The following is a 15,664-nucleotide window of genomic DNA, read 5'->3' on the forward strand; positions in this document are numbered from 1 at the left end:
CAAAGATTCATAGGAATCAGCTTTCAGTCCCTTAGTCCACTGTCAGAATGTGGTGCGTAAGCAACTCGCCACATCCGTGTAAGAGTCCCCAGGTCCCTTCTGCATGGAACGGAACCACTTGCGGTACACTTCCGGGGTCTTCTGGTACTTCCGGATGATGGAATCTTTTAAAAGTTCATAATCATCATCTTGCCCCAATTCAACAAATGCATCCAGGGCCTTGCCTCGTAGCCCTGGTGTCAGGTACCGAGCCCATTGAGCTGGGGGCACATGGTACTGACGGCACGGTTTTTCAAAGGACAGTAAGTACGTGTCAATGTCACTGTCCTTTTCCATCACTGGAAACTTGGCTGCGCCCATGGAAAGAGTGGCGTCCCTGTGGTCTAGGGACCCGAGGTTCTGACCCGGTCGCTGTGGCTGGAGCCTTGACATCTCCAGCTCGTGCCGACGATCAGCTTCCCTCTTTACCGCCTCTCTCTCAGCTTGGCGTTCCGCAGCTTCTCTGTCAGCCACTGCGTGGCGTTCAAGGAACTGCAAGTATGCTATAGGATCCATCTCCATAACACATTTCAGGGCTTCCTGCATCTGAGGAGAGTCCCTGCTGGTTACAGGTGCTACGGTTCTGGCACGCTCAGGCAGTGGTGTGACGATAACCTTTGGTGATCTTCCAGTGTCAGTCTCTGTATGCCCATCCTGTGAGGCCGTCTCTGAGCCACTGGCAATGTGGGTAACGAGAACACCTCCATGTTCAAGTTCCCCCGAGTTCTGATCTGCTCGGATATCATACTCCACTAGATCACTAATCAAATCTTCACGATTTTTGCGACCGACGTCCAATCCTCGTGAGGTACATTCCGCACTCAATTCACCTTTGCTCATTTTCTTGTAATCTGCTGCACCAGGCATACTTGCAAGCAAAGATAGAAGGGAAAAGCAGGAGAAGGAAGGAGCTGTTGCTATATGTCTCTCTCTCTCTCTATATATAACAAATATGCACCGCTTGTTTCTAAGGACTGTTTCCACAAAGGTTACAATCCTTCAGTGCAGAGCCAACTTTTAACACTGCACTGAAACTCTTAATGCAATTATCCCACGTACGCTGCCAGCCAATATGGCACGATCGCCGCCACCAACATGCAACAATCGCATGACCGCGACCAATAATACATCACGCCCGTGGCGTCAGACCCCAGACCTTCTCACCAAACTCGTGACCGAAGGACTGGCTGATCTAAAACCGTGGTGTGATATGCATAACAAGGCCACACCCAGCTGCACCCTACACAGCAATTGTCCAGCTAATGGGCTACAATCGGTGCCTGCAGCCTGAATGCGCTTGTTACTGGGTCGGGGTAATTACGCAACTAACCCTTTACTGCCACCACCGTCTTTTGTCAGAGAAGAAGGAAACTCTATCAACAATACACTATAATGATTGAAATATTGATCTGTATAACACGGTTAGCAGGCCTGTCATACAAAGATTATAACAAACAGTAGCGTCTCTTCAAAGGCAGGAATTCGTGAATTGCAAGTAAGCGCTTAAAAACAGTTTAACACTTTCAGAAAGAAAGATTTATTACTAAAAGAGTCAAACAGGTGCAATAAAATATTTACAAAGAGATGTCACTAAGATATATATATATATGTATATAAAGATATAGCAAAGAGATAATAGGAAGGAAGTTAAAGGGTTAAGTTACTTGCCAGTACGCCTTGGTTTGTAAGCAGATCCACATTGCAGAGCTAAAGGGTCTCCCCAGGTGGTATATTGATGTTAAAATTGGGAGATGTGCTTAGCTTGACTTTTTATGCTTGCCAGCCTGTCTTTTAAAGTCCCCTTGCAGGGGGGGTGGCTCTGAATACTGGCCAATACACTGTTTTGGGAGGGGTCAGTCGGGCGAACTCTGAATTAGAACCAACATCTGTCATAATCCATGACATGAAACCTAGGGGAAAAACCTGACTTGAGGAATGTTCATTTCATTCTGTCACCTTTAACTGTTAGGTTTTATGAGGTTCCAACTTCTTTCAAGTCCAGGAAAAAACTATCTTATGTTGATTAGGAGGTGTGATATTTTACAGAGGCCTTGGGACAGAGTGTCTGCTGTCCCTATGGGGGGGCTTTGTAGTGCTGTGCCCCCTGCTGCTCCAGCCTGCCAGCAACTTTTAACACTTACACATCTGTATAGAGAGAAAACAGGTGGCGCACACACCTAGTGCATTATCCAAGGTTTATTGTAAGGAGTGAAAGAATAATAAAAACATACTCACAGACGAAGCATGTATCTAAAAAGCATAGAAAAATGACAATGGCCACAACGGCAGGCAAGGTGTTCTCACTGTCAGTGCGGTCAAATGGCTGACACATTTCAGGGACGAATCCCTTTCCTCAGAGCTGATGATCAGCCTCTGATACAGATGTGTGATGAATGGAAAGTAGGAGCCTTGCTGTTGATGCCGGAAGTGGGGGGATGTTCTGCCCCTGAAGGGGTTAATCTGGGTTCCCACACTATATATGTGTGTATCATCATCTGCTGGAGATAAAAGACATCACAGTGACTATGGAGGAAGAGGACGGACATGACTATGGAGGAAGAGGACGGACAAAACTATGGAGGAACAGGATGGACATGATGGGGGGTTACTGGGTGTAAATAGAACATAACATCTTATTACTTCCTCTGCTGCCACTTCCACCAATGGCTCCTCTCTACTTCCTGTCTGTACCTGACATCACTTCCTGTCAGTACCTGACATCCCTTCTTGTCTTCCATAGAGACTTCCTGTCTGGGTAGAAGTGAGATCCCCACCTTGTGGAGCTCAGAGGAACTGCAGCCCCGAGAAGCAGCTGGTGGTGTGACCCCGGCCTTGTGCTGGGTGTGTATGGACTGTAGATCCTTATAGAGGGGTCACCTCCACTCCCACCAAGGGGGACAGAAATATATGACTGCTCGGGGGAGGGGTTTTGGACCTCTCTGAGCTCCACAAGATGAGGATCTCACTCTCTCTATGGAATACAGACAGGAAGTGATGTCGGGTAAAGACAGGAAGTGATGTAAGGTACAGACAGGAAGTTCTATGAATGAGGAAGCAGAGAGGAGACATTGTTGGATCTGGCAGCAGAGGAGGTAATATGTAGATGAACCCCTTCAGGGGGAGGAGTTGATGATAATATATTTTGCTCCCAAAGCTGACTTTCAGGAAAAACAAAAAGACGTCTCTAAGTGAGTGCGGAATGTGTATGACCCGTCCACAGACACGTAGGTGCCGGCCCGATCCGTGGTCACAGGGGCAGTATGAAGACAAAGCGGTTGGCCGCACAAGCAGCGATGTAGGAGATAAAATCCTTTATTGGAATCCTTTACACACAATGTAGTAATAACATGACCGCTCCAAGACAGAGGAACCGAAGACGCGTCACACCAATACAGGCTTAGTCATTACTCCCAATATCCCTCCATCCGGAGTCAGAGAATCCTATGACATCACACTGACCTCACAGCTCCTCCTCCCAATGTCCCTCCATCCGGAGTCAGAGAATCCTATGACATCACACTGACCTCACAGCTCCTCCTCCCAATGTCTCCATCCAGAGTCAGAGAATCCTATGACATCATACTGACCTCACAGCCCCTCCACCCAATGTCCCTCCATCCAGAATCAGAGAATCCTATGACATCACACTGACCTCACAGCTCCTGCTTCCAATGTCCCTCCATCCAGAGTCAGAAAATCCTATGACATCACACTGACCTCACAGCCCCACCTCCCAATGTCCCTCCATCCAGAGTCAGAGAATCCTATGACATCACACTGACCTCACAGCCCCTCCTCCCAATGTTCCTCCATCCAAAATCAGAGAATCCTATGACATCACACTGACCTCACAGCTCCTCCTCCAAATGTCCCTCCATCCAGAGTCAGAGAATCCTATGACATCACACTGACCTCACAGCTCCTCCTCCCAATGTCCCTCCATCTAGAGTCAGAGAATCCTAGAACATCACACTGACCTCACAGCTCCTCCCCCAATGTCCCTCCATCCAGAGTCAGAGAATCCTATGACATCACACTGACCTCACAGCTCCTCCTCCCAATGTCCTCCATCCAGAGTCAGAGAATCCTATGACATCACACTGACCTCACAGCTCCTCCCCCCAATGTCCCTCCATCCAGAGTCAGAGAATCCTATGACATCACATTGACCTCACAGCTCCTCCTCCCAATGTCCCTCCATCCAGAGTCAGAGAATCCTATGACATCACACTGACCTCACAGCTCCTCCCCCAATGTCCCTCCATCCAGAGTCAGAGAATCCTATGACATCACACTGACCTCAGCTCCTCCCCCCAATGTCCCTCCATCCAGCTCTTTTTCCAGTGCTCTTAGGATGTGGGCGGACCCTTTACATCCTCACAACTAAAGCAGAACTGTTGCTCCTTCATTTTATGTAATGATGTCAGAATTCATTATATCTCAGCCTGAAGTGGGGCTTCACTAAAAAAGACCTGAATGGAGAGGTGAGGAGGATTCTGGGAATATCATTTGATGTGACTCTTTGTGTTCAGATGTAGAGTTTTCCTCCTGTGAAGTCTGGAGATCATATGACATCACATTGCCTCCACCTCCCTCCCTGATAGAAGAGAGAAAGAAGAAGAAGATTCTAGAAGTCACCAGAGAGATCACTGAGCTGCTGACAGGAGAGGTGAGCGGTGCCGGGAATTCTGGGACATTCTCCAGTAACAGACAAGGGATGTGTCTGGATGGTGACTGTATCATTGTGTGTGTCAGGTTCCTATAAGGTGTCAGGGTGTCACTGTCTATTTCTCCATGGAGGAGTGGGAGTATTTAGAAGGACACAAGGATCTCTACAAGGACGTCATGATGGACAATCAGCCGCCCCTCACATCACCGGGTAAGAGGAGACTTTATTGTAAAGGAGAGAGCAGTACGGAGGATCCACCTAGATCCCCCATCATCTGATAAACACATAGAAACAATGGATTCAGTCAGTGTGTGTGTTTCCTACAGATGGATCCAGTCATGGGAACCCACCAGAGAGATGTCCCCGTCCTCTGTATTCCCGGGATTCCACACAGGAAGGTCACACCATCCCTCACCATCATCAGGTAGATGATGACAATTATTGGTAGTTGTGATTTATACACAGCATGTTTGTTACAATGAATGTTTTATTATATCTTTCAGAGTGGAATCCTCGGGGATGATAATATTGATGTTAAAGAAGAGTATAAAGAGGAGGATGAGGAGTATGGAGTGATGGAGGAGTTTTCAGAAGGACACAAGGATATGATGGAGCCACCTAATACCAGGAACCCACCAGAGAGATGTCCCCATCCTCTGTATTCCCGGGATTCCACACAGGAAGCTCACACCATCCCTCACTATTACAAGGTTGGTGGGATGGAGTATCTAGAACATGGACTTGTAGGGGGGATGTGTGAATTTTTTAATGTGATATTTTCTCTCATTTCCTTGATTTAGAGTGGAGATCCAATCGATATAGAATTTGAGGTGAAAGCAGAAGAAGAAGAGGCGTATGTGAGGGATGATCAGCAGTCTATGGAGGAGGATGGAATAACGGGGACATTTATAGAGGAGGACACTCCTACAGAGATCAGCACAGGTGGGTCATGAACACTAAATCCATTCCTCCACCCATACTGCTCACTGATTGGTCCAGAGTAGGGCGGGGACTGGGTGATATCAGCCTGTAATCCCCTGGTCACTTTCCTGAGCTGTGTTCCCCGTCCTGTATTCCTGGATTTCTCTCGGATAATCTTCCTTCTCTGTGCTGCAGACATAATTTATGTATCAGTTCTGTTTTTTTCCTCACTTTCTGACTAAGGTCCATGAATAAAGAAATGACCTGGTAGGAGATCAGAGGAGCCATTTCCTAGTTCCCTTGAGGGTGGAATTGTAAGCTCCTCAGAGACCAAGCTGCCTGATGTGGGCGGAGTCCTGGTTTGGGGGAACCAATCAGCTCCTGTCTAGTAATCCTCTTTGTCTTTGTATTTTAGTCCATGGCCGGGAGATGAGGAAAACCTCCGAGGATTGTCTCACTTTGTCTCCAGACTGGAAAGTAGAAGATGAGGACATCACACAGTATAGTCCAGGAGAAAACCCGGCTCCCTCCAATGTCCATCCGGCACCACCCAGTGTAGATGGACCTTTGGTTTCCTCGTATCCTGAGGAATCTCAGACTGTGCGTGACCGGGCCGGTCTTCCAACAGAGAAGAGGTTTCCCTGTACTGAGTGCGGGAAGGGTTTCCATTTTAAATCCCATCTTAACGTACATATAAGATCTCACACAGGGGAAAAACCACATTCCTGTCCAGAGTGTGGGAAATGTTTCCATTTTAAATCGGGTCTTTATGTGCATAAAAGGACTCACATAGGTGAGAAGCCATTTTCGTGTCCTGAGTGCGGGAAATGTTTTTCACAAAAGTCCAATCTTGAAATACATCGGTTTCTGCATACAGGTGAGAAGCCATATTCCTGTCCTGAGTGCAGGAAATGTTTTTCCCAGATGTCCACTCTTTACGGACATCAGAGATCTCACATGGGGGAGAAGCCATATTCCTGTCTTGAGTGCGGTAAATGTTTTGCACAGAAGTCCAATCTTCATATACATCAGAGATCTCACACGGGGGAGAAACCATATTCTTGTTATGAGTGTGGAAAATGTTTTGTACAAAAATCAGAACTTGCCAGACATCAGAGAACTCACACGGGGGAGAAGCCGTATTCCTGTCCATGTTGTGGGAAATGTTTTTCAATTAAGTCAAATCTTTACACACATCAGAGATCTCACACAGGAGAGAAGCCGTATTTCTGTCCTGAGTGCGGGAAATATTTTTCACAGAAGACCAGTCTTTCCAGACATCAGAGATCTCACACAGAGGAGATGCAAATTTCCTGTCCTGAGTGAGGGAAATGTTCCTCACTGAAGTCCTGTCTTCCTGTACATCAGGGGTCCCACACAATCCTGGAGGTGTATTAGTGCCTTGAGTGCGGGAAATGTCTTCTAGATGAATGTTGCTGGACATCCCAGCTCTCATGTGGGGAAGAAGCACACCCTGATATACACCTCAGATATACTCCATGGCTGATCTTCATCATGGAAGGAACAGTCCATAAGGAGATGAGAGGCCCCAAAAGATATGGATGAAGTGTGGGACCAGGTTGGCCATTGATGGCAGGAGAAGAATAAAAATGGAGTCCTGCCCTGTGATTGGCTGAGTACATTTTGTGGTGGGAGATTTCACACTTGGAGGTGTGTTTTATAAACAAATAACTGAACAGATGTGATCCGCGTTCTCCAAGTTGGGATGAATGTTGGCTGGATTTTTTTTTATACTCGGATTTCCTGGGTTCCATCTAGTGGCCATATTTGTGCATTGTACTGAATTGTGGGAAACATTTCCCATTATGGGGTAGATGGAGGCAACCATCACAGGAAATCCCGGAGTTACATTCCCTCCAGCATCTGGATGAATGTTGGTCACATACGGTCAGTGAATTCTTGGTACATAGACCCCTCCCTTGGTCTCCTGGGCCAGGCCGGGATCTGGTCACATGCGCTCAGTGAATTCTTGGTACATAGACCCCTCCCTTGGTCCCCTGGGCCAGGCCGGGATCTGGTCACATGCGCTCAGTGAATTCTTAGCACATAGACCCCTCACTTGGTCTCCTGGGCCAGGCCAGGATCTGGTCACACAGACTCAGCGAATTCTTGGCACATAGACCCTTCCCTTGGTCTCCTGGGCCAGGCCAGGATCTGGTCACATGCACTCACTGAATTCTTGGTACATAGACCCCTCCCTTGGTCTCCTGGGCCAGGCCGGGACCTGGTCACACGGACTCAGTGAATTCTTGGTACATAGACCCCTCCCTTGGTCTCCTGGGCCAGGCCAGGACCTGGTCACACGGACTCAGTGAATTCTTGGTACATAGACCCCTCCCTTGGTCTCCTGGGCCAGGCCAGGACCTGGTCACACGGACTTAGTGAATTCTTGGTACATAGACCCCTCCCTTGGTCTCCTGGGCCAGGCCGGGATCTGGTCACACGCGCTCAGTGAATTTTTGGTACATAGACCCCTCCCTTGGTCTCCTGGGCCAGGCCGGGATCTGGTCACATGCACTCAGTGAATTCTTGGCACACAGACCCCTCCCTTGGTCTCCTGGGCCAGGCCGGGATCTGTTCACACGGGCTCAGTGAATTCTTGGCACACAGACCCCTCCCTTGGTCTCCTGGGCCAGGCCGGGATCTGGTCACACGCGCTCAGTGAATTCTTGGTACATAGACCCCTCCCTTGGTCTCCTGGGCCAGGCCGGGTTCCATCCGAATCCCTGAGATCATTCTCCCGCACTTCTTAGTCCAGCACACACTGAGGGATGTCAGTCATTAACCCCGTCACACCTCAGGGGAAAACACATGTTAATGCCTAAGCACAATTTTACAACTTTGACCTGTTAGTAAACCCGTCCGTATCATCACACCTACTTTGTACATCGGGGTGGATTATACCGCGCTGTTCTCAGGACAAATTGGGATTTCATTTGGTGGGAAATGGTAACGATATCTCCTGATTTTGTTTTATTAACAAAGGAAAACTGACCTAAAATTGTAAACAAAACATATTTATTTAATGTAGTTGTGTGTTTCTTGCTGCTACCATAACCAACTACCAAAGAACAACCCAAAATCATTCCTCCAGGTCCTGGTGATGGCAGGGATCCCACACATGTATGTTAGTTGTTGTTTGTACCCGCAGTACAGCCCACACACCATACGGAGCATTTTGCTGCGACTTTTATCCTGACAGTAACTGATTCTGACACTAATTTCAACAAGAAAATAAAAATCCTCACAAAATAATACTGATGCTCTTGTATTTGACCTTTGACCCTGACCTTGACCCAAACACTACCCCTGACACTGACCGACATCAAACCTTCATCTAGGTATTTTTATTTATTTATTCCCCCCCGACCGGGCCATTTTTTGCAATACGGCGCTGCGTTACTTTAACAGACAATTGCGCGGTCATGCAACGCTGCACCCTAATGAAATTTAGCTCCCTAAAAAAAATCTAATTTCATCATAAATTTCAGCCAAAATGTCTCCTGCTCCATGTCTTTGCTAAAAATAATCCCAATACGTGTAAATTAATTGGTTTACATGAAAGTTATAGCGTCAACAAATGGCGGGAAAGATACTGGGATTTTTTAATTTTATTTAATACTAGTAATGGTCAGTGACTTATAGTGGGATTGCAGCGAGCATTCTGGCACTGGGGGGAACTGACTTGGTGTCACTGACATCTCCAGTGACACCAATACAGTGATCAGTGCTAATAAAAAGCACTGACTCTGTACTAATGGCACTGAGCAGGAAGGGGTTAATAGCTGGGACGATCAAAGGGTTAAATGTGTGCTGTTTCAGTATGGGGACTGTGTGTGTTTCACTGTGCGCACACTGCTATGCAGAGCCATACAAAGCAGTGCACAGGAGCTGACAGGGGAGAGATCTTTATTGTTTATACACAGGTCTCTCACCCATCAGTGATACACAGCAATCACCGGGTGCCAGCAGGGAATCACTGTCTGGGATCCAGTGATTGACAGCTGAGGCCACCAATGGAGGCACGAGTAGGGCATGCACGTGTGGCTCAGGCGCACCCCCTACCCAGAAGTGCAAAATCATGTATACAGTGAGGAACAGAAGTATTTTAACACCCTGCGATTTTTCAAGTTCTCCCACTTAGAAATCATGGAGGGATCTGACATTCACATTGTAGGTGCATTCCCACTCTGAGAGACAGAATTCAGGAGATCACATTGTATGATTTGTAAAGAATTTATTTGTCTCGCACTGCTGAACAGAAGTATTTGAACCCCTGAGAAACAGCAAGAATTCTGCCTCTCAAAGACCTGTTACTGTACCTTTAAAAAGTCCACCTCTACTCCACTCATTCATCTAACTTAGTAGCACCTGTCTGAGCTCTATAAAGACACCTGTCCACCCCACAGTCAGTCAGACGCCAACTACTACCATGGGCAAGACCAAAGAGCTGTCAAAAGACACCAGAGACAAAACTGTGGACCTCTACAAGGCTGGAAAGGGCTACGGGGCAATTACCAAGCAGCTTGGTGAAAATAGATCAACTGTTGGAGCAATTGTTAGAAAATGGAAAAGGCTAAAGACGACTGTCAGTCTCCCTCGGACTGGGGCTCCATGCAAGATGTCACCTCGTGGAGTATCACTGATGATAAGAAAGGTGAGGAATCAGCCCAGAACTACAAGGGAGGAGCTGGTCAATGACATGAAGAGAGCTGGGACCACAGTTTCACAGGTCACTGTCGGTAGAACACTACGCCGTCATGGTTTCAAATCATGCATTGCATGGAAGGTTCCCCTGCTCAAGTCATCACATGTCCAGGCCCGTGTGAAGGTTGCCAATGACCATCTGGATGATCCAGAGGAGGCATGGGAGAAAGTCATGTGGTCAGATGAGACCAAAGTAGAAGTTTTTGGTCTAAACTTCACTCATCGTGTTTGAAAGGAAAAAGAAGGATGAGTTGCATCCCAAGAACACCATCCCTACTGTGAAGCATGGGGGTGGTAACATCATGCTTTGGGGGTGCTTTTCTGCGAAGGGGACAGGACGACTGCACTGTATTAAGGAGAGGATGAATGGGGCCATTTATTGTGAGATTTTCAGCAACAACCTCCTTCCCTCAGTCAGAGCATTGAAGATGGGTCGTGGCTGGGTCTTCCAACATGACAACGACCCGAAGCACACAGCCAGGAGAACCAAGGAGTGGCCCCGTAAGAAGCATATCAAGGTTCTGGAGTGGCCTAGCCAGTCTCCACACCTAAATCCAATAGAACATCTTTGGAGGGAGCTGAAACTCCATGTTGCTCAGCGACAGCCCCGAAACCTGACAGATCTAGAGGAGATCCGTGTGGAGGAGTCGGCCAAAATCCCTGTTGCAGTGCAAACCTGGTCAAGGACTACAGGAAACGTCTGACCTCTGTAATTGCAAACAAAGGCTTCTGTACCAAATATTAACATGGATCTTCTCAGGGGTTCAAATACTTCTGTTCAGCAGTGCAAGACAAATACATTCTTTACAAATCATACAATGGGATTTCCTGAATTCTGTCTCTCAGAGTGGGAATGCACCTACAATGTGAATGTCAGACCCTCCATGATGGAGAAGTGGGAGAACTTGCAAAATTGCAGGGTGTTCAAATACTTCTGTTCCTCACTGTATGTACATGATTTTGTGCACCCCTGCTGCCGTGTAGCAGTATTTCTACTATAAGTGGGCGGGAAAGCGGTTATTATATTTATTTATATACCATTTTAACACAGACTTTTTTTTCTCTCAGAAAGGACAAAGAAAGATACAATGTATAATATAAAGTATATAATGATACAATGTATAATAGAATGTACAGGTGAAACTCGAAAAATTAGAATATGGTGCAATATTTCATTTATTTCAGTGTAGCAATTTAAAAGGTGAAACTAATATATGAAACTCATTCCATGCAAAGCAAGATAGTTCAAGCCGTGATTTGGCATCATTGTGATGATTATGGCTTACAGCTCATGAAAACCCCAAATCCACAATCTCAGAAAATGAGAATATTGTGAAAAGGTGGAATAATCTCGGCTCAAAGTGTCCCACTCTAATCAGATAATTCAGCCATAACACCTGCAAAGGGTTCCTGAGCCTTTAAATGGTCTCTCAGTCTGGTTCAGTAGGAATCACAATCATGGGAAAGACTGCTGACCTGACACCATCATTGACACCCTCCATAAGGAGGGAAAGCCTCAAAAGGTAATTGCAAAAGAAGTTGGATGTTCCCAAAGTGCTTATCAAAGCACATTAATAGAAAGTTATGTGGAAGGGAAAAATGTGGAAGAAAAAGGTGCACAAGCAGCAGGGATGACCGCAGCCTGGAGAGGATTGTCAGGAAAAGGCCATTCAAAAGTGTTGGGGACTTTCACAAGGAGTGGACCGAGGCTGGAGTCAGTGCATCAAGAGCTACCACACACAGACAGATCCTGGACATGGGCTTCAAATGTCGTATTCCTCTTGTCAAGCTGCTCCTGAACAACAAACTACGTCAGAAGTGTCTTATCTGGGCTAAAGAAAAACAGGCCTGGTCTGCTGCTCAGTGGTCCAAAGTCCTCTTTTCTGATGAGAGCAACTTTTGCATGTCATTTGGAAATCAAGAATCCCAAATATGGAGGAAGAATGGAGAGGCCCAAGGCCCCCCGAGTATGGAGGAAGAATGGAGAGGCCCAAGGCCCCCCGAGTATGGAGGAAGAATGGAGAGGCAAAAGGACCCAGAGTATGGAGGAAGAATGGAGAGGCACACACTGCAAGATGCTTGAAGTCCAGTGTGAAGTTTCCACAGTCTGTGTTGATTTGGGGAGCCATGTCATCTGCTGGTGTTGGTCCACTGTGCTTCATTAAATCCAGGGTCACCACAGCCGTCTACCAGGAGATTTTGGAGCACTTCATGCTTCCTTCCGCAGACAAGCTTTATGGGGATGCTGACTTCATTTTCCAGCAGGACTTGGCTCCGCCCACACTGCCAAAAGCACCAAAACCTGGTTCAATGACCGTGGGATTACTGTGCTTGATTGGCCAGCAAACTCGCCTGACCTGAACCCCACAGAAAATCTATGGGGCATTGCCAAGAGAAAGATGAGAGACATGAGACCGAACAATGCAGAAGAGCTGAAGGCCGCTATTGAAGCATCCTGGTCTTCCATAACACCTCAGCAGTGCCACAGGCTGATAGCTTCCATGCCACGCCGCATTGAGGCAGTAATTGCTGCAAAAGGGGCCCAAACCAAGTACTGAGTACATATGCAGCTTCTACTTTTCAGAGGTCCGATATTGTTCTATGTACAATCCGTGTGTTATTGATTGCATGGAATATTCTCATTTTCTGAGATTGTGGATTTGGGGTTTTCATGAGCTGTAAGCCATAATCATCACAATGATGACAAATCACGGCTTGAACTATCTTGCTTTGCATGGAATGAGTCTCATATATTAGTGTCACCTTTTAAGTTGCTGCACTGAAATAAATCAACTTTTCACCAGATTCTCATTTTTTGAGTTTCACCTGTAGAAGAGACATTTCTACCACTTCTATATATAACAGCTTCCCGCTGTCACTGGTGCCTGAGGAAGACATGGATGGGTACAGCAGCCACACCCCCAGGAATCAGTGATGTCATTGGGAATCCCTGCCATGTAAGGAAGGGGGCGGGGATAGCAGTGACATCACTGACCAAATATGGTCACTGGTCACATTTGGGTAATAAGGTCCCACCATCCCTGTCCCTTCACTTATGTAGATGATGGCAGTTCAGGGAGCTGTCATTTGGCTGGTGCTATTGTCGGGTACTATATACCCCATACTCATTCACATGGGGGAACGGTATTTGGGGGCCACTTGTTATTAAAGGGGGTTTCCAAAATCCAGTATGACCCCCGCCCACAGATCCCCACAGCCACCAGCCAAGGTGACAAGGTGCTATGCCTGGGGGAATCCCCCCTGGTAAGGTGCCCCCCATGTTGTGGACATGTGGCCTGGTATGGATCAGGAGGGGGGGCACACTACAGCCCTCCTCTGCACTCTGTATGGTGGGCTGTATATGATATACTGCTGACCCCCGCACTCTGCGCCGTTATTGAAGGGTGTGAGGTGTCACCGAGGAGCAATGTTCTATATTGAAGTTTGCCCTCATTGCACCGACACACACAATAGTTTTTGTTCAATAAATGTTTTATTATAATTTTACATTTCACAAGATTGAAGCATAAAAATCAGGAAATAGTAAAGGAAGGAATCCGATTGGTCAGGAAGATCCCTTGTCTGGAATGTGGGGGCGGAGTCATTATTATTGGTGTACAATACAATACACAACGTGTTCCATTATTATAACAAAGTATTGTAGAAAAGATCCCAACATAGAAAATGGGGGAAAGGAGGAAATAAAGGCGGATATGAAGGGGAATCTGTGTACGGGGAACACCTTAACAATCACCACCATTTTATTCTCCAGGGCCTCTGATGTCACAGAATAGATGTTTGGGGGTTTATCTCATCTTCAGGACCAAAATCTGCATTTTCCCATGTGTGCAAAATCATGCAGAAACAGCTCTGGCAGTGAGAGGGTTAATGTGGGCTAGATGGGATCCCTCTGCTGGGGTGACATTAGAGCTCCCCCTAGCTGCAGCCTGGTAATAACATTGCTGGGAGGTCTATTCATTTCTCTGCTCCATACTTCCCGTCTTTATAGAAACGTCTCCTGACATTTGGGGGTCTATTCATAGAATGTTTGTATAGCAATTCCCTCAGTGAGAGTTCATGTCCATTCCTCCTGTGTGAATGGGGGAACCAATGTTATTAGGATCACATCTGAGCTGCTGGAATGTCTTCCATTCATGGAAAATACATTGAAAACGTCTCCTGCCATCAATGGCCAACCCCGTCCCACACTTCATCCATGTCTTTGGGGACCTCTGATATCCTTATGAACTGTTTCTTCCATGATGAAGCTCAGCCATGGAGTATATCTGAGGTGTATATCAGGGTGTGCTTCTTCCCCACATGAGAGCTGGGATGTCCAGCAACATTCATCTAGAAGACATTTCCCGCACTCAAGGCACTAATACACCTCCAGGGTTGTGTGGGACCCCTGATGTACAGGAAGACAGGACTTCAGTGAGGAACATTTCCCTCACTCAGGACAGAAAAGTGGCTTCTTCCTTGTGTGAGATCTCTGATGTTTGGAAAGATGGGACTTTCGTGAAAAACATTTCCCGCACTCAGGGCAGGAATACAGCTTCTCCCCTGTATGAGATCTCTGATGGTTGTAAAAATTGCACTTCACTGAAAAACATTTCCCGCACTCAGAACAGGCATACGGCTTCTCCCCGTGTGAGATTTCTGATGCCTGTAAAGAACGCACTTCTCTGAAAAACATTTCCCACAGTCAGGACAGGAATACGGCTTCTCCCCTGTGTGATATCTCTGATGTATGTGAAGATAGGACTTTTTTGAAAAACATTTTCCGCACTCAGAACAGGCATACAGCTTCTCCCCTGTGTGAGATTTCTGGTGCCTGTAAAGAATACACTTCTCTGAAAAACATTTCCCGCACTCAGGACAGGAATATGGCTTTTCCCCTGTGTGATATCTCTGATGTGTGTGCAGACTGGACTTCTGTGAAAAACATTTCCCGCACTCAGGACAGGAAAATGGCTTCTCCCTTGTGTGAGTCTTTTTATGACGATTAACAAGGAATTTAGAATGAAACCATTTCCCGCACTCAGGACAAGAATACGGCTTCTCCCCTGTGTGAGATCTCTGATGTGTGTGAAGACTGGACTTCACTGAAAAACATTTTCCACACTCAGGACAGGAATACGGCTTTTCCCCCGTGTGAGATTTCTGATGTCTGAGAAGAACAGAATGATCTGAAAAACATTTCCCACACTCAGGACAGAAATACGGCTTCTCACCAGTGTGAGTTCTTTTATGCACATTAAGATTGTATTTAGTATGGAAACCCTTCCCGCACTCAGGACAGGAATA

General features: G+C 46.7%; 1 protein-coding gene across 1 annotated transcript in view; it reads left to right on the forward strand.

The window, feature by feature from the left end:
- The window catches only part of LOC149445425 (uncharacterized), a 181,116-nt gene that overhangs the window by 116,556 nt on the left and 48,896 nt on the right, over window positions 1–15,664 (forward strand). Inside the window, exon 2 of the mRNA XM_089653834.1 lies at window positions 6,099–6,852. Coding sequence (XP_089509960.1) covers window positions 6,099–6,852 — 754 coding nt within the window. The remainder of the gene's footprint in view (window positions 1–6,098; window positions 6,853–15,664) is intronic.

This window comes from Staurois parvus, unplaced genomic scaffold (assembly GCF_062004578.1).
Source record: "Staurois parvus isolate SC_StPar_1 unplaced genomic scaffold, SC_StPar_1.0 ptg000721l, whole genome shotgun sequence".
Classification (NCBI taxonomy): Eukaryota; Metazoa; Chordata; class Amphibia; order Anura; family Ranidae; genus Staurois; species Staurois parvus.